Source organism: Anomaloglossus baeobatrachus, assembly GCF_048569485.1.
Source record: "Anomaloglossus baeobatrachus isolate aAnoBae1 chromosome 5 unlocalized genomic scaffold, aAnoBae1.hap1 SUPER_5_unloc_5, whole genome shotgun sequence".
NCBI lineage: Eukaryota > Metazoa > Chordata > Amphibia > Anura > Aromobatidae > Anomaloglossus > Anomaloglossus baeobatrachus.
The window spans coordinates 1,079,789-1,105,959 of record NW_027441809.1 but is presented as its reverse complement, the minus strand read 5'-3'; the positions used below and the strand labels follow the sequence as shown (position 1 = coordinate 1,105,959).

The window sequence follows — 26,171 nt, the reverse complement described above, 5'->3', positions numbered from 1 at the left end:
CTACTCAGGCATTCATGCAGAGGAACAATTACAATGTTCTGGAATGACTATCCCAGTCCCCAGACCTGAATATCATTGAACATGTGTGGGATGATTTGAAGCGTGCTGTCCATGCTCGGCGACCATCAAACTTAACTGAACTGGAATTGTTTTGTAAACAGGAATGGTCAAATATACCTTCATCCAGGATCCAGGAACTTATTAAAAGCTACAGGAAGTGACTAGAGGCTGTTATTTTTGCAAAAGGAGGATCTACAAAATATTAATGTCACTTTTATGTTGAGGTGCCCATAATTTTGCACCAGTCAAATTTTGTTTAAATGCAGATTGCACATTTTCTGTTAGTACAATAAACCTCATTTCAATCCAGAAATATTACTCAGTCCATCAGTTATTATATATATGGAACTGAAATAGCTGTTGCAAAAACCCAAATTGTTATAAAGAAAAAAGGTTAACATTAATAGGGGTGCCCAAACTTTTTCATATGACTGTATGATAATGGCTTCTACCCTTGTGAGAGTTGTGATATTTAAAAAGATGCCATTTTTGTGTTACATATTTCCCTCATTCTAAACATGATAAGGGTTTCTCCCTTGTGTGAATTAGTTGGTGTTTAGCAAGAGTTGATTTATCCGCAAAACATTTCCCACATTCTGAACATGAAAATGGCTTCTCCCCTGTGTGAGTTCTCTGATGTCTAACAAGATTTGATTTCTGGTTAAAATGTTTCTCACATTCTGAACATGAAAAAGGTTTCTCCCCTGTGTGAGTTCTCTGATGTATAACAAGACATGGTTTATTTACAAAACCTCTCCCACATTCTGAACATGAAAAAGGCTTCTGCCCTGTGTGAGTTCTCTGATGTTTAACAAGAAATGATTTTTGGTTAAAATGTTTCCTACATTCTGAACATGAAAAAGGCTTCTCCCCTGTGTGAATTCTCTGATGTCTAACAAAATTTGATTTCTGGTTAAAATGTTTCCCGCATTCTGAACATGAAAAGGGTTTCTCCCTTGTGTGAATTAGTTGGTGTTTAGCAAGAGTTGATTTATCTGCAAAACATTTCCCACATTTGGAACATGAAAATGGCTTCTCCCCTGTGTGAGTTCTCTGATGTTTAACAAGACTTGATTTATCTGCAAAACATTTCCTACATTCTGAACATGAAAAGGGTTTCTCCCCTGTGTGAGTTCTCTGATGGCTAACAAGATTTGATTGACTTACAAAACATCTTCCACATTCTGAACATAAAAAAGGCTGCTCCCCTGTGTGAATTCTCTGGTGTGTAACAAGATGTGATTTACGTGAAAAATATCTCTCACATTCTGTACATGAAAATGGCTTCTCCCCTGTGCAAGTTCTCTGGTAGCTAACAGACTCTGAAGAAAATCTTTTCTCCCCTGTGTGAATTTTTCCATATTCTGACGGTGAAAATGGCTTATTTACTGATAGAGCACTTCGATTTTCAATGCCTCTTTTGTGACATTTGTTTTTCTTAATAGTCTGTAATGAATCAGAAGGTAAGACTTGTTTAAAAGAATCCAATGATAAATCTTTGCTGTGAAGGGATGATGGTATATCTGGAATAGCGGCATTCACTCCAGTTATATCTTGTGTGCTATCAAGGTCATCTGATTTAAAAATTGGAGATGTCAGTTGTGCCTCTGATCTCCTGGTACAGTCACCTGCCAAGAATAAAAAATATTTTTAATGATATATACAAATGTAATTCCTTTATGACCAAGGACGTACTGGTATGTTCTTTGTCACCTCTCTCCAGCTACTATGGGCTACGGCGGCGAGCCTGCGGTAATCCCACATGTCTGCTGATATGATCAACATGTGTGGCTAACAGGCACAGGTGGATCGGAAATCTGCACCCAACTACATCAGAGAATGTCAGTATCCCATCTCCAAACTCCGGGGTCAGCTATTACAGCCTTATGTAGCACCTGGCAGCTACCTTCTAGCACAAGCCTATCCTCACCCTCAAAGGATCTAGTGAAGATGAGTTAGCCGCTTAGTTACGGCACTCCTGGTTGATCCAGTGCTGTGGCCCAGTAGGTCTTCTCCCACTCGTACCCGCGAGAATAACATAGCTAGGACATTGCAAGTTATATAAATTGTAATTATTTACTAAAACCGTTCACAATATAACAGTAGACATCAGAGCAGGACCCAGTAGACCAGAGGTCTCAAACACGCGGCCCGCATGCGGCCCCTGAGGCTGCTTTTTGCGTCCCACAGACCCCGTCACGATCGCAGCTCTATGCCGGGAGCCGGCGTCGGCAGGCAGGGTTTTTATAGTATAGTCGAATCATTTGCGGTGCCGCGCAGAGGAGCTGTCTCCACTACATCAATAGATGACGCGGCCATTCAGATGCAAGGAGGTGATGTCGCTGTATGATGTCACCTCCTTGCAACTGATTGGCCAGCGGCAGCCATTAGTATAGTGCTCAGAAATCCTGTGCGCGGCACCGCAAATGATTCAACTGTACTATAAAACCCTGTCTGCCGGCTCCCAGAATGGAGCTGCGATCATCAGCCGCAAACAGCAGGTATGTGACCATGATCAGGACCCACTGTATCCTGGACGCAGCGGGTCCTGACTGCAGGGCCGCGAGTCTCCTCCGCAGGAGAATACAGGAGACCGCAGCTGCTCATACCCACTATCAGGGTTCGGACCACTGTGGTCTCTTCGCTGTATTCTCAGTACAGAGGACACTTGCGACCCTGAAAGCCGCACCGCTGGTCTGTGTTTGCTGCGGCCCGCACACGCACAGTGGATGGGATTTCTGGAAATCCCATCCACTCTGCTTGTATTGTACAACCCAGCACTCTGGATGCAGCTGAAACATGCTGCCTCCAAAATGCTGCAAACACTGAACAGCACGCAGTCCTGAGGAAAAGGTGCTGGTGAGGAGAATTTTTTTATTTTTTTTTCAGTTTGTGAAGAGCGACATAATAGGGGACAAGGATGAGGGCACAAGGATGGGCACAATACTACTGGGCAGAGTACTACAAGGGTAAGCACAATACGACAAGGATGGGCACAATACGACAAGGATGGGCACAATACTACAAGGATGGGCAGAATAGTACAAGGATGGGCTGAATATTACAAGGATGGGCATAATATTACAAGGATGGGCATAATATTACAAGGATGGGCATAATACTACAAGTATGTGCAGAATATTGCAAGGATGGGCAGAATACTACAAGGATGGGCAGAATACTACAAGGATGGACACAATTCTCCAAGAATGGGCACAATACTACTGGGCAAAATACTACAAGAATAGGTACAATACTACAAGAATGAGCACAATACTACAAGGATGGGCAGAATAGTACAAGGATGGGCTGAATATTACAAGGATGGGCATAATATTACAAGGATGGGCATAATATTACAAGGATGGGCATAATACTACAAGTATGTGCAGAATATTGCAAGGATGGGCAGAATACTACAAGGATGGGCAGAATACTACAAGGATGGACACAATTCTCCAAGAATGGGCACAATACTACTGGGCAAAATACTACAAGAATAGGTACAATACTACAAGAATGAGCACAATACTACAAGGATGGGCACAATACTACAAGGATGAGCACAATACTACTGGGCAGAGTACTACAAGGATAGGCACAATACTATTGGGCACAATACTACAAGGATAGGCACAATACTACAAGGATGGGCACAATACTACAAGGATGGGCACAATACTACAAGGATGAGCACAATACTACAGGGCACAAGTATGGACAATACTACAAGGATGGGCACAATACTACAGGGCACAAGGATGGGAGACATTACTACAGGGTACAAGGATGGGCACATAACTACAGGGCACAAAGATGGGTACATTACTCAGGGTACAAGGATGGGACACATTACTATAGGGCACAAGGATGGGAGACATTACTACAGGGGACAAGATGGGGACATTACTACAGAGGACAAGGATGGGGGACATTACTACAGGGCACAAGGATGGGGACATTGCTACAGTATGGTGGACATAACTACAGGACACAAGGATGTGCATATTATACAGGACACAAGAGGGACATTACTACAGGATGGGGGACATTACTACAGGATGTTGGCTAAGATGACTGTATGATGCTGTTAATTGTAAAACAGTATTAGAAAAAAGGGATAAAATGTAAAAAAAAATATTCAAAATAAAGCATGACTTTTTTGCCATTAAAAATGATTATATATACACACTTAACTAAATGAAAAGGTGCAGGTTTGCTATAGTCAAGCAAAAAATGTTTAAAATAGTGATCCAAAAAGGTGTATAGAAAAAAAAACATGGAATCATTAAAAATGTCACTTTGTCCTGCAAAGAATGCGTCCCCCTCTCACTTTTTTTTCCCTATGTGAGGCCCATACACCCAGCTGAGTTTGAGACCCCTGCAGTAGACCATGATGTTCAACCCTCTTTGTTCATTTTCCTTCCCATATATTGGAATACTAAGCCATCAGATAGTGTTTTGCAGCCGAAAATTATTCCAAACTGGTTCTCCATCAGTGGAAAAATGGAAGTTTCCACAATAGTTGTAGCTGAAAGACTCTTGATTATAAAGAGATATGGCTTCTGTAGAGTCAAAATAGTCATTTACACTAAAGCAGAATACGGTAAATGCTATTTACTGATGATATAGATGGGTTAATAGTTTCTATATTTTTCATTTTAAATATTTTATTGTTCCATTAGTAAGTATATCTGGTGGTAGTTCATAGTCATTATGGAGCCTTCGGAATGAGAAACAGGCTCAAGGATTATTATTGTCTGCTAAATGTTCTTCTTATCTTCTTCTTATCTCATATGCATGACTCTACATTTTTGTTTTGCTAAAACTTAAAGGTCATATGAGCAACTTGTAAAGTCCAGCTAGAAGCCTTTTTTGCAATATCACATTGATCTGTAAATGGTATAAATAAACTGTACCTTGGCTGAATAAACAGAAAACTGATCAGGCTCACATGAATGCAGGTCTTTTCTCCGAGCGCTCGATCTTGATTAGGCCTGAAGAGGCCTAATTCAGAGGACCTCACTGGTGATCCCATAAGCTGACTTTTCAAACAGAAAAGCTACAACACTGACTATATGTTGTGGTGTCACTATTTGTTTTAAGGGCGTCCAAATGCAATGTTTGATCACTTCTAATTCTTTTACATTTTTGGAGAATTTTAGGTTTTTTAAAAAAAATGCAAAAGAAATCAACCTCACATTAGCAGAATATGCCACTGAAAAAAAATCTCAGAAACACTGGGTTCAGATTCAGCATTACAAAGGTGTTATCATGTAAAGTGACAGATGTCAGATTGGAGAAATGGGGCCTGGATAGGAGCAGAAAACTGGCTGCAGTGGAAAGCCATGAAATAAGAGCGGCTTTGGTACTAACTGCTGTAGAGAAAACTGTGACTATAGACAATAACACATCTACTGAAATGACCGCCCTCCACCCTGACAGCCTTCACCGTCAGTGATTTAGTAACTAGAGGTGACATGTGCCGCCCTGGCAAAACCAGGGTGTCACAGAGGTCTGCATCCATGTTTTTTGTGCAGATCTCACACTCCCTTGGGGAGTTTCCCACACACAGAAACACACCATCCAATCAGGCCCCACGCGCCCCCTCCTCAGTAAAAGGGAGGGGCGGGAGGAGCTTAGAAAGAGCAGAGCAGAGTTTAGTTTTTCAGTCAGTCTGCAGGAGGAGAGAGTTCTGGAAGCAGCCCTTGTCTGGGGCTAGGGAAAGAGGTAGTAAGGGCCTCAGGAATAGGCCAGCCACTTGTGGGACCCGAAGTGGACTGGGAGAGGGTAGTGGCCCCCCCTCGGTGCCAGCTGTCGGGACCCAGTCGGACCTGTGTATGGAGCAGACACAGACATCAGGCAGGAGAAGAGCACATGAATCACACACACACGGGTGTGGGACCCGTCCTCACAGCAGCCAGCTGTGGGCACCAGTTACCAGCCATTTGGTTTACAAAGAACTCTGTGTTTCCTGACCACACACATCAATCCAGCTTCATCCAGCACCATGATAACCGAACTGTGAGTGTATTATTCTCTGCAGTCCCTGCCACCACCACAACTCCCAATTGGGCCCCGGGACTACACCTCCCCTACCCGTGGAGGGGATTCCACCTTGCTGCCCCACACCACCAGTCCCAGGTACGGTCCCCCGAGGCAGCGGCGGTGCCACCATCTCATCACCGCAACCCACGGGTGGCGTCATGGACAATCTCCCTCATCTAATCCCCTTTTTGCTGTGGAGCCTGGGATCACAGACCGGGTCACGCCACTGTGATACCTACAGAAGTGACCCCTTGGCCCGGATCTGAGCACCCCTTATCCCTGGGCGACACAAATTGGCGTCACGAACAGGATTGAACCCATCCACTTGCCAGTGGAAGTGCGCCTTGTCCCATCCGTCAGCGGCATCCCGCTGAGGAAAAGTCCCGAAGTCCGCGATTTTAGCCGCCATTTTAGGAGCCAAAAACAACAGCTTGGCGCTTTCTTCCCCGAGCAGTGGGTGCGAAAGAGAGGCTTCGCCCCCTGAGAATGCGGGCGGAAGTGAAGCTCCGGAGAACCAGAAGCGAAAGAGAGACTTTACAAGTTGCTAGAAGGACTGCTCCCGAGTACAAAGGGGGAGCAGCAGCAAGGGACTGCAGTTCATGTAACCAGGACTGTAAAGTCAGGGACACCAGGACTTTACCTAATTCCATTCCTGGACAAGCAAGCCACAATCCCGATGACATCTCACCCAGCTCAGGCAGTCCGCCCGGCCGCAACGTTGATGACGTCGGCTCAGGCAGTCCGCCCGGCTGCAACAGAGGCGACACTTGACCTGAAGTCTGCCCCAGATGCGGCGCCAGACGCTCCCAGGTACCCCGTCCCGGCTGTGGAGCAGCCAGAGTGCACCTGCAGAGAGGAGGAGCAGGCCACTGAGCGATGGGGCCGTCGGCAGTTAGCGATGCCGGTTGTAGCCGGCGCCGAGGGCATCCTAGTGGGCCTGGCTCCTGAGCAGGAGGTGGAGCACGAAACCCGTGCCCCGTACTGGGAGCGGCGGCAGCAGCAGTAGCGGAACATGGACAGCTACCCGCAAGTTGACAGTTAAAATTTGAACGTTTTAAAATGTTTTAAGGACCCGCTGCTACAAAAACCCGTGTTCCTTTGTTGAACGTCCCTGAATTCCCTGTGGGACGCCATCCGATACGCCGGGTGGAAGGAGCCGGACCCTGCCCAACTTGTTGAACGTCGATGGAGCCCCAGTGGGCGCCATCAGGGGTCGGAGCCCCTGGTGGAGGACGGAGGGAGATGTGAGGAGTGAGGACAGTTTCTGCTACAGAGCCCGGCTCACCGTACCCGCACTGCAGGCAGTGGAAGACGGGGTCCTTTTTGGACGGTGCCACCGTGAGTGAAGTGGCATTGGGGGACCTGTGCTGCCCTGTAGTGGACTGTGGGAAAGTGGCTGGAGGAGGCTGCGTCGGCAGCACAGTTAACACTTTAAAGTTTGAGTAAACACACCTCCCGATGTGGGAAGATACATATTTGTAATGTATAACTATTCTTTTTCCCGTTAAAAAAAAGAAAACAAAAAACGCTGGTAGCTAGGCAGCCCACTGACGGTGTGCATTAAACCAAGGGGGTGTGTGCCGCCCTGGAAAAACCAGGGTGTCACAGAGGTCTGCATCCATGTTTTTGGTGAAGATCTTACACTCCCTTGGGGAATTTCCCACACACAGAAACAAACCATCCAATCAGGTCCCACTCACCCCCTCCCCAGGAAAAGGGAGGGGCGAGAGGAGCTTAGAAAGAGCAGAGCAGAGTTTAGTTTCAGTCACTGAATAGAATAACTGAAGTGAGCACTAATATATATATATGAGTGCAAGCCAAAAATTACATACTATAGGAGGATAAGGCTGCACATCAAACTTAGATAATAGTAGAATGCCTCAAGCATATAGATAAATATTGGAAAATACAATGAAAAATGCTACCGTGTTTCCCCGAAAGTAAGGCCCTGTCTTACATTAATTTTACCCCCAAAAGTCCCACCCTGCCTTACTTTCGGGGGAGGCCTTACATTGGAAAAAAAATGACAATCCTCCCCCCTGCAGCCTCCCCATTGTTTGAGATCTGGCATCCACCCCTTCCTCCCCCCTGCAGCCTCCCCATTGTTTGAAATCCGGCATCCACCCCTTCCTCCCCCCTGCAGCCTCCCCATTGTTTGAGATCCGGCATCCACCCCATCCTCCCCCCTGCAGCCTCCCCATACAGTGGTTCTGCCCCCCACTCTGCCACCACACACACTGACACATACGGTACCGGTACAGCCCCACACATCGTACCGGTACCGTACACACACACACTGACACATACAGCCCCATACGGCACCCATACACATACCGTACACACACACACACACACACACACACACACACACACACAGACACACAGAGTTTCGGAACTTACCGAAATCGGAGCGAGCCTGCAGGCGGTGACATCGCGGCTGATTTCGGCCTATCAGCTGCGAGCCGGCTGACTGGCCAATCGCAGCTCGAGCTGAGGGCCAATCAGCTGCGAGCCGGCTGACTGGCCAATCGCAGCTCGAGCTGAGGGCCAATCAGCTGCGAGCCGGCTGACTGGCCAATCGCAGCTCGAGCTGAGGGCCAATCAGCTGCGAGCCGGCTGACTGGCCAATCACAGCTCGAGCTGATGGCCAGCAGGGAGCCTTGCGGGGGCCATTCACCGGAGGCGGACCACGGGTGGCACGAGACTGGAGAAGGCCTGGATGGAGCGAGGGAACAGCGGCAGCGGTAAGTTCCTGTACTTTCCCCAGGGACCACCACCCATAGGCGGCCTTACATTCCCCGGCCCCCCCGCTACCCTGCCTTACAATCGGGGGGTGCCCTACATTGGCGGACCCCCCCGAAACCCCCACCCTGCCTTACTTTCGGGGGGGTCCTACTTTCGGGGAAACACGGTACTTGCTAACTTGAACATGTGAATAATGAATTGCATACCTGCCATGAATATTAGGAAAAAGTTTGATGTGCAGTAGCATTTTTCATTGTATTTTCCAATATTTTTCTATATGCTTGAGGCATTCTACTATTATCTAAGTTTGATGTGCAGCCTTATCCTCCATTAGTATGTAATTTTTGGCTTGCACTCATATATATATATTAGTGCTCACTTCAGTTATTCTATTCAGTTATATGCATTTTTTTTTCTGAATGTGAACACAGCTCCGCCCCTTTCGGCCATGTTTTTTCCATCTCCTATATAAGCAAGTCCTTGGTTACCCCTCTCCACCCACAGCAGTTTTTAATTGCAATGAGATGACACACAGTTAGGCTACTTTCACACATCAGGTTTCTGCATCAGGCACAATCCGGTTTGTGCCTGATGCAACGGATACGGCAACAAATGTGCAAAAACCGGACCAACCTGATGCGGCTTTTTCCTGATCCGAAAACCTGATCCGGAAAAAGCCGCATCAGGTTGGTCCGGTTTTTGTATCCGTTCGGTCCGTTTTTTGACGGATCCGTTTTTTGAAATATTAAAAAAAAACCACAAAACAAACAAAACGTTGATTGGCCACTGAAAAACTGTATATACAGTGCTTTCACAGCACAAGACAGCTTGAAGACATGGATGCTATAATAGCAAATATATTGAAGATTTACGTGGACTTCAATTTTGAGGCTAATCGGTTAGCGATAATTGTGCGGGAGAAAGAGCGACAGCGCATCATGCGTCTGCGACAGCGGCGCTTTTGGATACACCTATTGACAGCGCACAGAATGTCCCGTGGGGTTTATTCTACTCTATATTTAGAGTTAAGAAGACACCCTGAAATGTTTGCCAGCTACGTACGGATGACCCCGGATTTCTTCGACATTCTGGTTGGCTACGTGGAAGAACAAATCCAGAAGTCTGACACTTACAGCCGATTCTCCATTTCACCAGCGGAGCGTTTGCTGGTGACTCTTAGGCATTTTTACTGTATCTTCTTCTGTTAGGAGACTTTAACCCCTTCAGCCCCCGGACATTTCGCGTTTTTCCATTTTGTTTTTTACCCCTTTGTTCAGAGAGCCGTAATTTTTTTTTTTTTTTTCCGTCAATCTTGCCATATGAGGGCTTGTTTTTTGCAGGACGAGTTGTACTTTTAAATGAAACCATAATTTTTAACATCTAGTGTACTGGAAAGTGGCTAAAAAATTTTCAAGTGTGGAAAAATTTCAAACACTGATCGCACAATAGTTTTTTGGATATTTTATTCAACGTGTACACTATATGGTAAACATTATGTGTCATTGTGATGCCTGAGGTCATTGAGAGTTTGTAGACACCAAATATGATCTAGTTTTACTTGCATTTAAGGGGTAAACAAAAAGTCACAAGCTTGTCCAAAAAAGGGCCACAATTTTTGCCCCATTTTTATAAACCCGTAGCGCTCTAATTTTTCTGGATCTATGACTCAGTGATGGCTTATTTTTTGCGTCTCAAGCTGTTTTAACTGGAACATTTTGTTGCAGATGCGCCATTTTGATCGCTGGTTATTGTATTTTGCGCACTTTGCAACGATCAAAAAACTGATTTTTTGTTTTTATTTATTTTTGGCCGTTACACAGTTTACTAATCAGATAATTGATTTAATATGCTGATAGGGCATTTCTGAACGAGACTATACCAAATAGCGTTATGTTTTTATATTTTTTTAACCTTTAAATTTTTCTGGCATATGTCAAGATCTCAGCTACAGAGCTCAGAACTGCAGATATTGTGGTTAAATTTCAATGTCGGCTGTATTCCAGCATTGAGAGGGCGTGACTCATGTTAGCTACAGGCGTCATCACATGACCCTGTGCTACCATGGCAATGTGATCATGTCACGTGACTTCCAAGGGGGTGGCGGGGTAATTCACTGTAATGGCGGAGCGCATATACATCTCACTGCCAGATTTGATCAGCGAGATGTAAAGGGTTAATAGTTGCTGGTGGAAGCGATTCCACTCACGATTAGCAGGCACAGATGCCAGCTATTGAAAACAGCTGATATGTGCGCGGATGGCCACGACCTGCCCATGGCAGGGGGCGGGGCCTAACCTCACACGATCCATGACGTAGCCAGTACGTCATGGTTCGTTAAGGGGTTAAACCATTTTTTTTTATTAATTGTCTTTTTGACATTCCTTGCAACAGAATCACTATCTTCTCTCCACTTCCAATTCCGCCTTGGGGTCTCCACAATATCCGGAATTGTCCGCCATACCTGCAGAGCATTGTGGGACTGTTTGCAGGAAGAATTTATTCCATAACCCACAAGGGACACTTGGCTGCAAATTGCAGTTTGCCGATTACTTCATGTCACCTGAAGGAAGACTGGAATGGCAGGATGACATGATTTAATCTTTGTAGGTAAACCACACTTCTTAGGGTACCATCTCACAAAACGACGTAGCAGCGATTCCGACCACGATATGACCTGGTCAAGATCACTGGTGCGTCACTACATGGTTACAGGTGAGCTGTCAATCAGGCACATCTCACCAGCAACTCGTGGAAGCGATGCTGCGCTTGGTAACCAAGAGAAATATCAGGTAACTAAGCAAAATGCTGTGCTTTCTTAACCAATGTTTACCATGGTTACCAGCGTACACCGATTAGCGCTGGCTCCCTGCACTCGTAGCCAGGGTACACATCGGGTTAGTAAGCAAAGCATAGTTACCCTATGTGTACTCTGGCTACGTCTGCAGGGCACAGGCAATGGCAACCCGAGAGCGGCGTACGCTCATAACCAAGGTAAATATCGGGTTTCTTAGTTACCCGATGTGTACCTTGGTTACGTGTGCATGAAGCAGGCCAGCCCAGCTTCTGGCAGCTGCGGACGGTCGTAACCAAGGTAAATAGCGGGTAACCAAGCAAAGTACTTTGCTTAGTTAACCGATGTGTACCTTGGTTACCAGTGTCCGCAGCTTCCAGATGCTGGGTTCCTGATCCCTGCACTAAGATCGTTTCTCTCTCGCTGTCAAACACACCGATGTGTGCTTCACAGCAGAAGAGCATCGAGCAAAAAAGAACCAGAGCTGTGTGTAACGATCAGCGATTTCACAGCAGGGGACAGATCGCTGCTCAGTGTCACACACAGCGAGATCGCTAATGAGGTCACTGGTGCGTCACACAAACCGTGACTCAGAAGCGATCTCGCTATGTGAGAAGTACACCTTAGATTCGTCATTACTGTTTTAAAGGCTACTTCCTTTTATTATACCTTTTTTTTTTTAAATTTGTTTTATTGTTAAACCACATTTTACCTTCATACCATAACATTTTTGCTTATGATTAAAAAAAACCACACAATAAATCTTTAAACCAAAAAAGTATTTTTTATTATATAAATTTAACGGAAAAAATTATAAATTAAAAAAATCTTGGGTGGAGATAGTACTGGAGGGGCTGGGGCTGTCAGATGGGAACACTTGGACAGTGGGAGTATGGAGGGTGGATGTTGGTGAGGGTGAATGAAAACAAGAAAGAGAAGGTGAAGTAGTGGTGGTGGAAAAACCAAGAGGAAAAACAGGAGATGGGATGGGATTTGTTAAGGATTGAGGGGTGGAGTGGAGGGATTTGGTGACAGAAGAGGTGGTTGTTGAAGGAGAGTGTTGTAGTTGGGGCAGGATGGGTGTGGAAGGAGACTGGGGGTACTGGGCAGGGAGTACAGGTATGGCAGGGAGTGGACGGACAGATGGTGTAGTTGTGAACTGGTACGGGGCTGGACGCTGGAATGGGGCAGGATGCTGGTATTGTATAGGAGGGGGAGGAGGGACATTGGCTGGAGGGGGGGCAGGTGCGGGAGGAATTGGAGGTGGTTGGGGGGTAACCTGCGCTAGAGCATTGTGGGTGGCTTGCATTACATGCATCTGCTGCTCAGGAGAAAGCTTTTCCATGCGCTCGAGGACTGCCTGGAAAAAACAATGGTTGGGCGACTTTCTTGCATCTAAATGCAGCCTGTCCAGACGCGTGCACAAATCATGCGTATTGCTCTGCATGGTGTTTTGCACCAGGCTGAATCCAGCACTGGTTTGCTCTGACAGCAGTTTGAGTGCGTTCTGGAAGGCTGCATTTAGATGCAAGAACTCTGGCGCATAGCTCCTATCCAGACCCCTCTGACGCTGCCGCCTAGAACCCAAAGGTGTTCTACTGAGGGCAGCAGTGTCAGAGGGGTGGGGTAGGGGGAAAGCTACCTCGTCAGCAGCAGCTTCATGTAATGAAGCCTCACCAGATGCTCCAGCGCTGGTGGATGGGACAGAGGGACCAGAAGATAGGGAAGGTGCAGAAGGGTGGGGTCTGTCCAAGTGTTCTCCGGTGGATGACTGTGTTGGGATCGCTTCAGGACGGTTTGATGCTGGCTCCCGGGTGCTGCAGACAATGCTGTGGAAGAACGGAAACAAAAAAAAATAAATTAATTATATTGCTATTGCCTGTCTCTTGCTGAAACTCAAAAAAAGGTTACACATGTAAACAGTTTAACTATGTAGATGTTGTGTGAAATATTTACCTTCTGCACACCATTGTTGTCCGGAGGAACGCCAACACTCTGAAATACTTATATCTTAAGACGCGTCCTCCAGATCCACTCGGGGCCAGCATCTCTTTGTTCAACTCCTTCTTGAAGCGATCCCTGGTGGACCGCCACCGGTTCTGAACTTTTTCCCCTGAAAAGTGAAAACACAAAATGGTTATTATACAAAACATTACATCCTGCAACATAACCTACTGAACTGTGAATACTTACTTGCTCGATTCTGGGCTCTAGGATTGAGGTCCTCCCAACCTGTCACCACTTCACGGCAAACCTCCTCCCATAGCCGACGGGTTACAACCGAATCAGCGTGGCGGCGGTCACCCATATTCCACAGGGGCTCCCGCTCTTGAACTTCATCGATGAGGAGGTTGATGTTGTTGATACATCCTGCCTCCTCACCGTCCGAGTCAGGATCCCGCTGTGAAGCCTGTTGAAAACAGATAAACAAAAAAAAAATTACACAAAAATGACAATGAAATAGATAAAAACAAAAAACAACTTACACTGTGACCGCCGCGACGATTATGCCGACGACCATGGGAGGAGGGGTTGGGAGCAACTCTACCACGAGCCCCAGAATTGGAAGCCTGAATAAAACAAAAAAAAAAATAAAATAAGCTTGGATGTGTTGGGTATACTGTGGATCTGTTGGGTGTACTGTGGATGTGTTGGGTGTACTGTGGATCTGTTGGGTGTACTGTGGATGTGTTGGGTGTACTGTGATCTTTCTGTGATGCATGTAAAATAAACTTACACTCTGTGCGCCCACTCCTTGTATCTCTCCACCCCTCGCGTCCCCTTCTGGAAGTGCCTCACGTTGTTCATATTCCTGTTAAAAAAAAGGTAAATCGATTTGTAATTTATTTTGATTGTTAACCTCTTCAGGCCCAGCGCATTTTCCCTTTTTTTATTTTTCCTCCTACGAGGGCTTGTTTTTTTTGCGGGACAAGTTGTACTTTTAAATGAAACAAATCATAAGATTTACCATATAGTGTACTGGAAAACAACCAAAAAATTCCAAGTATGGAAAAGCTGCAAAAAAAGTGTTAATGCACAACATTTTGTTGGATATTTAATTCACCATGTTCACTATATCGTAAAACTAATATGTTGTTGTGATGCCTGAGGTCGGTGCGAGTTTGTAGACACCAAACATGTATAGTTTTACTTGTATGTACGGTGTATAAAAAAATGCCACGCGCACATACAACTCGCTGCCAGACTTTGGCTGCGAGATATAAGGGGTTAAAAGTTGCGGGTGGAATAATGCGATTCCACTCAACTAGCAGGCACACATGTCAGCTGATAAAAACAGCTGATATGTGCGCGGATCTTCGCGACCTGCCCACGGCAGGGGGCGGAGATTAACCTTACACAATCCATGACGAATATATCTGTCGTGGGTCGTAAATGGGTTAAAAAAAATAAATAAATAAATAAAAAAAACCAAACCTCATTTTGCTGAGAAGGAGCAGGAGGGTTCCCAGAAGAAGACATGCTGGCTGGCTGGCTCTCTGCGGCGGCTGGCACTCAGTTGGTGGCTGGCCCGGCAGTTGGTGGTTGGCCCGGCAGTTGGTGGCTGGCACTCAGTTGGTGGCTGGCTTGGCAGTTGGTGGCTGGCCACTCAGTTGGTGGCTGGCCTGTCAGTTGATTGCCTGGCAGTTGGTGGCCTGGCATTGGTAGGCGGTCTGTTCGGCCTGGCTCTCGGTGGCGGGCGGGCGGGCAGCCTGGAACTCTGCGGCGGGCAGCCTGGAACTCTGCGGCGGGCAGGCTGTTTCTCTCAGGCGGGCGGGCGAGCTGGTTCTCTCTGGCGGGCGGCCTGGTTCTCTCCAGAGGGCGGGCTGGCTCTCTGCGGCGTGCGGGCTGACTCTCTGCAGTGGGCTCTCTGTGGCAGAAAGTCTTGCCGTGTTGGCAAGAAGTAGTCAGGGACAATAGGCATGCTCAGTTAAAAAAAAAAAAACATCCGGCGACCGTATCCATTTTTTTCTGCATTGGGCCGGATCCGGCATCCTTAGGCTTCCATTATAAATCACGCTGTATGGCGCCGGATCCGGTGCGATGCGTTTTTTCGCCGCAGACAAAGAACGCTGCAAGCAACTTTCCATCCGGCCGCCGCAGCGGCTAAACATGCCGCATCTGGCAAAAAACGGATGCAACGCAAAGCCATACGGCACAATCCAATGATGAAAAAACGCATCCGGCGGCAAAAAAAAGGATGAGTTTTTTCTGCAAAGCGCCGAATTGTGCCTGATTGCAAAAAACTGATATGTGAAAGCAGCCTTATATTGTGTAAAAACTGATGTGACGGATCCGGTAGAAAAACGGATTTTTTTTTTATTTGTTTTTATTTTCAATGCCAAATGAGGAGAGAGAGAGAGAGAGAGACTCCATCATCACCGCACACACCGGCACTACCACCCCCATCATCACCGCACACACTCCGGCACTTCAGCACCCATCATCACCACACATACACCGGCACTACCGCCCCCGCCCCCATCATCACCGCACACACTCCGGCACTACCGCACCCATCATCACCGCACATACACCGGCACTACCTCCCCCATCATCACCGCACACACTCCGGCACTACCGTCCCCATCATCACTGCACATACACCGGCACTTCTTCAGTGACAATCCCGCTCACAGAGCGATTCACTTCAGTTGCTGCGTGGAGCTGACAGAGAGTGGTCATGGTCTGTGGCCGCTCCTGTCAGCTTCATGTAACAGAGCTGAAAGCATTGTGGGACCTCTATGGATTACGCCGGACCTAGAGGGGTATTTTGGGATTTTAATAAAGTGGTGAAAGAGGGTGTTTTTTTGTCTTTTATTTCCCACAAAGTATTTTTTCAGGTGTATGTTTTATTTACTTTCACTTACAGGTTAATCATTGGGGGTGTCTCATAGACGCCTACCATGATTAACTTAGGACTTAATGGCAGCTATGGGCTGCCATTAACTCCTTATTACCCCGAATACCACCGCACCAGGGCAATTCAGGAAGAGCCGGGTAGAGCCCCGAGACTGTCGCATCTTATGGATGCGGCATTTCCGGGCGGCTGTTGGCTGATATTTTTAAGCTGGTGGGCTCCCCATAACGTGAGGCTCCTCAGTCCTGAGAATACCAGCCTTCAGCCGTGTGGCTTTACCTTGGCTGGTATCAAAATTGGGGGGACCACATGCTGTTTTTTGTTTATTATTTATTTATTTATTTTACTGCAAGATATAGACCTGCTCACCGGCAGCTGTGATTGGTTGCAGTGAGACAGCTGGCACTCCGCGTGGGGGCGTGTCTGCCTGCAACCAATCATAGGAGCTGGTGGGCGGGGGAAGCAGTGAATACAAGATGGAATAATGAGTGGCTGGCATTTTCAAATCAGTAGAAGCTGCCAGAGCAGTGTGCAGCGCAGTCAGTGAGTGAGTGAGTGAGTGATTTTCTGACCAGCAATGAATTTATATCACTTCTGGGCATGCTCAGAAGTAAAAACCGGTACATGCTTGCGGCGTTTGACGCATGCCTCCGGATCCGGCGCCCATAGACTTTCATTATGTACCATGCCGCACAGCGCCACATCCGGCAATATGCAGTTTTTTGCCGCTGGCAAAAAAAGTTCCTCTCTGCGTCCTGTACGGCCGCCGGAGTGACGATTTTTGCTGCATCCGGCAAAAACCAGATCAAACGCGAATACATGCGGCACAATCTGGCGCTAATAAAAGTCAATGAGGAAAAAGCACATCTGGCGGGAAAAAAAACCCAGATGCGTTTTTTCCCGCAAAGTGCTGGATTGTGCCGCACGGCGAAAAACGGATGTGTGAAAGCAGCCTTACTGTGGCCGGGGTAAATAGCTCTGGAACAATCTAGAAACAGCTGTGGCCACTGCCCCCTCAGACTTCACTGCTCATCCCTGGATTTCCAGGATATCTGCTCCATGTCCGTCCACGGCTTCCAGGATGTGTCCTGTCTACATACAGCCTCCATTACCTCACTGTGACCCCCTGACATAACCTCCCCTCACCCAGCACCATGACACCCAGCACAGCAGAGCCCTGCATACACTGAGGAGCTGACCATGTGACCCCTGACTCCTCCCCTCCATGTGACATCATCACAGGTCCTGTAAGCACAGAGCAGCCATATATCTAGTGTGCGGCTCTGCAGGTGGAGGTAGGTGCAGGGTATTATATATCTAGTGTGCGGCTCTGCAGGTGGAGGTAGGTGCAGGGTATTATATATCTAGTGTGCGGCTCTGCAGGAGGAGGTAGGTGCAGGGTATTATATATCTAGTGTGCGGCTCTGCAGGTGGAGGTAGGTGCAGGGTATTATATATCTAGTGTGCGGCTCTGCAGGTGGAGGTAGGTGCAGGGTATTATATATCTAGTGTGCGGCTCTGCAGGTGGAGGTAGGTGCAGGGTATTATATATCTAGTGTGCGGCTCTGCAGGTGGAGGTAGGTGCAGGGTATTATATATCTAGTGTGCGGCTCTGCAGGTGGAGGTAGGTGCAGGGTATTATATATCTAGTGTGCGGCTCTGCAGGTGGAGGTAGGTGCAGGGTATTATATATCTAGTGTGCGGCTCTGCAGGTGGAGGTAGGTGCAGGGTATTATATATCTAGTGTGCGGCTCTGCAGGTGGAGGTAGGTGCAGGGTATTATATATCTAGTGTGCGGCTCTGCAGGTGGAGGTAGGTGCAGGGTATTATATATCTAGTGTGCGGCTCTGCAGGAGGAGGTAGGTGCAGGGTATTATATATCTAGTGTGCGGCTCTGCAGGTGGAGGTAGGTGCAGGGTATTATATATCTAGTGTGCGGCTCTGCAGGAGGAGGTAGGTGCAGGGTATTATATATCTAGTGTGCGGCTCTGCAGGTGGAGGTAGGTGCAGGGTATTATATATCTAGTGTGCGGCTCTGCAGGTGGAGGTAGGTGCAGGGTATTATATATCTAGTGTGCGGCTCTGCAGGTGGAGGTAGGTGCAGGGTATTATATATCTAGTGTGCGGCTCTGCAGGAGGAGGTAGGTGCAGGGTATTATATATCTAGTGTGCGGCTCTGCAGGAGGAGGTAGGTGCAGGGTATTATATATCTAGTGTGCGGCTCTGCAGGTGGAGGTAGGTGCAGGGTATTATATATCTAGTGTGCGGCTCTGCAGGTGGAGGTAGGTGCAGGGTATTATATATCTAGTGTGCGGCTCTGCAGGTGGAGGTAGGTGCAGGGTATTATATATCTAGTGTGCGGCTCTGCAGGTGGAGGTAGGTGCAGGGTATTATATATCTAGTGTGCGGCTCTGCAGGTGGAGGTAGGTGCAGGGTATTATATATCTAGTGTGCGGCTCTGCAGGTGGAGGTAGGTGCAGGTTATTATATATCTAGTGTGCGGCTCTGCAGGTGGAGGTAGGTGCAGGGTATTATATATCTAGTGTGCGGCTCTGCAGGTGGAGGTAGGTGCAGGGTATTATATATCTAGTGTGCGGCTCTGCAGGTGGAGGTAGGTGCAGGGTATTATATATCTAGTGTGCGGCTCTGCAGGTGGAGGTAGGTGCAGGTTATTATATATCTAGTGTGCGGCTCTGCAGGTGGAGGTAGGTGCAGGGTATTATATATCTAGTGTGCGGCTCTGCAGGTGGAGGTAGGTGCAGGTTATTATATATCTAGTGTGCGGCTCTGCAGGTGGAGGTAGGTGCAGGGTATTATATATCTAGTGTGCGGCTCTGCAGGTGGAGGTAGGTGCAGGGTATTATATATCTAGTGTGCGGCTCTGCAGGTGGAGGTAGGTGCAGGGTATTATATATCTAGTGTGCGGCTCTGCAGGTGGAGGTAGGTGCAGGTTATTATATATCTAGTGTGCGGCTCTGCAGGTGGAGGTAGGTGCAGGGTATTATATATCTAGTGTGCGGCTCTGCAGGTGGAGGTAGGTGCAGGGTATTATATATCTAGTGTGCGGCTCTGCAGGTGGAGGTAGGTGCAGGGTATTATATATCTAGTGTGCGGCTCTGCAGGTGGAGGTAGGTGCAGGGTATTATATATCTAGTGTGCGGCTCTGCAGGTGGAGGTAGGTGCAGGGTATTATATATCTGGTGTGCGGCTCTGCAGGTGGAGGTAGGTGCAGGGTATTATATATCTGGTGTGCGGCTCTGCAGGTGGAGGTAGGTGCAGGGTATTATATATCTGGTGTGCGGCTCTGCAGGTGGAGGTAGGTGCAGGGTATTATATATCTAGTGTGCGGCTCTGCAGGTGGAGGTAGGTGCAGGGTATTATATATCTAGTGTGCGGCTCTGCAGGTGGAGGTAGGTGCAGGTTATTATATATCTAGTGTGCGGCTCTGCAGGTGGAGGTAGGTGCAGGGTATTATATATCTAGTGTGCGGCTCTGCAGGTGGAGGTAGGTGCAGGGTATTATATATCTAGTGTGCGGCTCTGCAGGTGGAGGTAGGTGCAGGGTATTATATATCTAGTGTGCGGCTCTGCAGGTGGAGGTAGGTGCAGGGTATTATATATCTAGTGTGCGGCTCTGCAGGTGGAGGTAGGTGCAGGGTATTATATATCTAGTGTGCGGCTCTGCAGGTGGAGGTAGGTGCAGGGTATTATATATCTAGTGTGCGGCTCTGCAGGTGGAGGTAGGTGCAGGGTATTATATATCTAGTGTGCGGCTCTGCAGGTGGAGGTAGGTGCAGGGTATTATATATCTAGTGTGCGGCTCTGCAGGTGGAGGTAGGTGCAGGGTATTATATATCTAGTGTGCGGCTCTGCAGGTGGAGGTAGGTGCAGGGTATTATATATCTAGTGTGCGGCTCTGCAGGTGGAGGTAGGTGCAGGGTATTATATATCTAGTGTGCGGCTCTGCAGGTGGAGGTAGGTGCAGGGTATTATATATCTAGTGTGCGGCTCTGCAGGTGGAGGTAGGTGCAGGGTATTATATATCTAGTGTGCGGCTCTGCAGGTGGAGGTAGGTGCAGGGTATTATATATCTAGTGTGCGGCTCTGCAGGTGGAGGTAGGTGCAGGGTATTATATATCTAGTGTGCGGCTCTGCAGGTGGAGGTAGGTGCAGGGTATTATATATCTAGTGTGCGGCTCTGCAGGTGGAGGTAGGTGCAGGGGCTCTATTATTTTGGGGTCATCATTATCATTAACTCCTTCATTTTTCAACTTTAACCAGTTCAGGACCAGTTTCCTGCTATTCCTGACGTTTACATTCAGTTTAACCCCTTAAGGACGGAGCCAGTTTTGTACTTCGTGACTCGGCCATTTTTTGCAATTCTGACCGGTGTCACTTTGACAGGGTTTGAGAGGTGACGCCAAAAAGTGAACCCCACGGTTTGTTCCCCACTTTCTCATGAGCGCGCTGATTCCCCACATGTGGTCAGGAACCTCTGTTTGGACAAATGGGAGGAGCCAGAACAGAAAGAGCAATATGTGAATTTTGGGAAGGAAATTTGGCTGTAATAGATTGCGGGCCCCATGTAGCATTTATACAGACTTAGAAGCAGTTATTACAAGGCTGTGTATAGCAATATTTCTGCACAGAATCTTCCTTAATTTAAATTCTAAAACAATTCCTTTATTTTAACACCTTAAAATCACAGAAAACTCTTCCACAGCGAGAGCAAATCCACACAAGCAAAGAAAAGAAAAATTAGACTCTGGAGCCACAAAGTAAAAACTCTCTTTTATAAAGAGTCCCTATAGGGTTGTTTATGCAGTCTGTCTATAACGGGGCAGATAGTCTATATCACCCTAGACCAGATCTGTCCGCTACCTGTCCATGGAGATATAACTTACATTACACGCACCCTAAGGTTCAGATGGTGCCCCCATTCCACGGCGGCGGTCCCTCGGAAGCTGCCCCTAATCTCCCTCACTATATTACATTTGGGTAGATTAGATCAATACGTAATAGGTCACAATAATATTCAAATTTTCTCTCCAGGACAGGAGACAAACTCTAGCGCAGCGCCACCTATTGGAAGTAGCGATCCTAAAAGTTAAATGTGGATTTTTAACAATCCTTTCAATATAACTTAGGATATATATGCCAGATCAGAATCCCAATTTGCAGACACGGTGTTTCGGGGTACTTGTGTGAAGCCCCACAAGTGCAGTGTCGGTGCATTACCTTCAGGGACTCCACTCAGCTGGATCTTGTCACAGGTAGGAGATCTTCTTCTTGTCGTGACGCCACTCTCAGTATTGCGGTCAGTGGGGACCGCCACTGCAGGTTGAGGGACGCCTGGGGCTGATGGTGAGTGCAGTTAGTTGGAATAGCCTCCTGAGAGCGAGGCAAGCCCCAGGGCCCTGTGTAGGTGCGTAGTACCACAAGGCGCAGAATAACTCCACACACGCAGAATGTCTTTCAGGGGTTTTACTCACTTCAGATGGCAGGGTGAGTAACCCGGGCGTAGCTGGGATGAACCAGGCTGGAACCAGGTATCCTTCAGGCTGACTTCTGATGGTGACTACCAACTCGCCTTCCTTAGCCCTTGGTGGTTTGGGGTAACCCCGACTTTTAGTCCCTATGGGGGTCACCCAGGGAAGTTGCTGAAGCCTCTCTCCCCTTCGTTTGCCGTTTGCTTGTAGCCTGGGCCAGGACACTCCAGCTGCTTGCCTCCTGTGAACTATGGGCCCTAACTGTGGCTACGTGGCTGCGGCTTTTAGGTGTTGTGGTGTGGGCTTTGAGGGCCCCACACCGGCAGGTTTAGCAGGGAAAGGTGGATCTATCCCCGCTCCGGGATCTGCCGCCCGTTTGGGCCTGGTTCTCCCTAGCAGTCTCCTTACTTCCCACTCTGTGCTCTCTCTCTAGCTGGAGATGGGTTTCGGGTAGCACTCCTAGGTGACCGTTCTCCCCCGTCGGTAGCCACTGCGCGGACGCTGTCAGACTGCAACAGCCCCGGGGTCTGCTCCTCTCTGAGCTCCCTGGACTCTGCACTGAGCCGGCTCACTGCTCCTCCTCTCCTGTTCTTGCCTACGCCACCTAGCAACCAGGCTCTCTTACCACACCCCTTGAGTGGAGATGGAGGCTTTTGGCCCCCTCCACTATTCCAGTGGAGGTGAAGGCTTTTCCCCCTCCTGGGATCCCCAGGGGTCCTCTCAAAGGTACATGTGTGAGACCTGATCACTATGCGCCTGTGTAGTCACACCTCGGTCAGCCTTCTGGATTACCTGTATTGTACTGTCCCCAGCATGGGTGCAGTACTCAGTGGTGCCTGACCAGGTCAGGGGCGCCACACTTGCCCCTCGTCAGTGCAAAGTATTGGGTGTCTGATCTGGCTATGAGAAGCTTTGCGGGACCACGGGGGAACACTATTCTCCTTATGGAGACTTTGCAAGCCAGTCTGACTGTATGCTAGTAAGGGGACTTAGGCCATGTGCGCACTTACCGGATTTTGCCACGGATTTTTCGCGGATTTGCTGCATGTTTCGCTGCAGAAAATGTTCATAACATCTCTGCAGTGAATCACCAGCAAATCCTATGGAGAAAAAAAATCCTGTGCGCACTGGGCGGAATTTGACAGCTGCATGTTTTGCTGCGGGAATCCCGCAGCAAAAACAAGTGCATGTCACTTCTTTTCCGCACATCACTGCGGGATTTAATACCATTGACTCCAATGTAATCGTGAAATCCCGCAGGGAATAACGCAGGCAGCAAATTCTGTGCGGTTCACTGCGTTTTCCTGCGTTATTCCCTGCGGTATTTCGCGGTTTACCTCCGGTAATGTACATTGCCTGTCTGCGGTTTTGCAGGGAAGTGATGTCATTACAGGAAGAGGAAGCGGAGCAGAGTAAACAAACATACAGATCACAGACACACACCACAGACACAGACACACACACAGACACAGACACATAGAACACACATAGAAAGCAAACGGACATATAGAAAACAAAGAACGTGGGCTCCACTGTATTTTTACCTTCCAGCCGAGGTAAGCACACAGCGGCGGCCCGGTATTCTCAGGCTGGGGAGGGAGAGGGGCAGGGTTAATGTCCCCCGCCTCACTCCCACCTCCCGCAGCCGAGAATATCAGCCGCAGCTGCCCCGGCACTGTCGCATCCATTATGCGGCAGCACCGGGAGTGTCCTCGGCTCTTCCTGCCGCCGTGTAGCAGTGGCAGTCAGGGTAATATAACAAGGGGTTAATGGTGGTGGATCACCGCCATTAACTCCAGGCTTGATCATGGCAGCGTCTATGTGACAGCTGACATGATCAACCCGTAAGTAAAGTGAATAAAACACAGACACCGAAAAATCCTTTATTTTAAATAAAACCAACAAGCCTCGTTCACTATTTTATTAACCCCTCCCGCAACAAAATTCCGGCGTAATCCACAGCTCCGACATAATCCACACCTCCGGCTCCGGCGTCCTGCACTGCTGACATCCAGCCGCGATGTGTCACAGACACAGGCTGAATGCAGCAGACAGCAGAGGTAATTACCGGTCATTTCCCACGGCCGGTAATGTGAACTCACTGCCGACCGTGGGAAATGCAGCGATCTGTCCTCTATCTATCTATCTATCTATCTATCATCTATCTATCCCTCTATCTATTCTTCTGTCTATCTTACTATCTCAGAATTAAATGACTTTTTTTTTTTTTTTTTTTCAATGTGCTTTATTGCATTGAATGCAATAAAGCACATCCCAACCCGCACGCGGCAATACCGCAGTAAAACCGCAGCAAACCGCGGCAAACCGCATGCGGTTTTCGGGTGCGGTTTCCCGCGGTTTTTTACTGCGGGTGCGGTAATCTTTGAGAGCATGCGGAATTTTCTCAAGAAAATTCCATTTCCCAGTGCGCACATAGCCTTATAGCTGCCATGCCCCTCTGCAAAATATTCATATTTTCTCTCCAGGACAGGAGACAAACTCTAGCGCAGCGCCACCTATTGGAAGTAGCGATCCTAAAGGTTAAATGTGGATTTTTAACAATCCTTTCAATATAACTTAGGATATATATGCCAGATCAGAATCAGAATTATTCACAATAATAAACACTTATCTTATGTATTGGGGTTCACCAGGAGACACAACTAATGCCTGCTTTACATGAGTCGATCTATCGTGCGATATCATGAGCAATTGTACCCGCCCCCGTCGTTTTTGCGTCACGGGCAAATCGCTGCCAGTGTCGCACAAACTCGTTTAACCCCGTCACATGTATTTACCTTCCGGATGACCTCGCTGTGGGCGACGAACATCCACTTCCAGGAGTGGGAGGGACGTTCAGCGACGTCACATGGCAGCCGGCCAATAGAAGCGGAGGGGCGGAGATGAGCGGACTGTAAACATCTTGCCCACCTCCTTCCTTCAGCATTGCCGGCGGGTGCCGTGGGACGCAGGTAAGCTGCTGTTCATCGTTCCCGTGGTGTCACACGGAGCAACATGTGATGCCACGGAATCGATGAAAAACCGGCGCCATTTTAATTAAACAATTTTATGAAACCTAGCGACGAGTACACGACTCACGATTTGTGAGCGATACTTGGTCGCTTGGAGGTGTTAGACGAGACGACATCGTGTACGATGCCGGATGTGCGTCATGAACACCGTGACCCCGACGATGTATCGCATGATCAGTCGTCTCGTTTAAAGCCCGCATAAGGGGTGCTTTACACGCTGCGACGCGATAGCACCCGACCCCGTCGTATGTACGACAATTAGTTATCGCTGCTGCAGCGAACACTATCGCTACAGCAGCGTCACACACACATACCTTGTGTGCGACGTCGCTCTGGCTGCCGAACAATCCCTCCTGCAAGGGGGAGGTGCGTTCGGCGTCATAGCGACGTCACTGCAGCGCCACCAAGCGGCCGCCCAATAGCAGAGGAGGGGGCGGAGATGAGCAGAACGTAACTTCCCGCCCACCTCCTTCCTTCCTCATTGGCGGTGGAGGCAGGTAAGGAGATGTTCGTCGTTCCTGCGGTGTCACACAAAGCGATCCGCAGGAACGACAAACAACATCGTCGCTCACTAGTGTTACACGCTGCGATGTTGCTACCGCTGCCGGATGTGCGTCACTAACGACGTGACCCTGACGATATATAGGCAACGATGTTGCGGCGTGTAAAGCACCCTTAAGGCTCAATCGCCATTCTGATGTTTAACCGCACATGTGGCAGCGTATGTCCCTCCAAACCCTGCCACATGCACCGTCTTGGAGGGTCATATGCTGCCTTAGTTTCGTCTCCTGATGAACCCCAGTACATAAGTGGGGGGAAACGCGTAGAGTTCTTTGGACTCTTTGTGGATGGTATCTATGGAAAGCCTGAGTATGACTGTATACCAATGAAATCAATGTGGAGAGGCTGCCGTGAATACGTCTAAAGATAAATTATTGTTATTGTGAATTATTATCTGTTGATCTAGTCTACCTGAATCTAATATAGTGAGGGAGATTAGGGGCAGCTTCCGAGGGGCCGCCGCCGTGGAATGGGGGCACCATCTGAACCTAAAGCCCGCTTTACACACTACAATATATCTTACGATGTGTCGGCGGGGTCACGTCGTAAGTGACGCACATCCGGCATCGTAAGGTACATTGGAGTGGA

At 48.1% G+C, this 26,171-nt stretch overlaps 1 protein-coding gene across 1 annotated transcript; it reads right to left on the bottom strand.

Annotated features, from left to right (window-relative positions):
* Window positions 1-475: 475 nt before the first annotated feature.
* LOC142259273 (uncharacterized) lies at window positions 476-25,138 on the bottom strand. The gene is made up of 6 exons (XM_075331751.1): window positions 25,106-25,138; window positions 14,131-14,214; window positions 13,838-14,054; window positions 13,601-13,757; window positions 13,244-13,473; window positions 476-1,688 (listed from the first exon to the last, which is right to left on the bottom strand). Exons 1-6 carry the CDS (start codon window positions 25,136-25,138, stop codon window positions 568-570), a joined length of 1,842 nt encoding a protein of 613 aa, XP_075187866.1. The 3' UTR covers window positions 476-567.
* Between the last annotated feature and the right edge of the window lie 1,033 nt (window positions 25,139-26,171).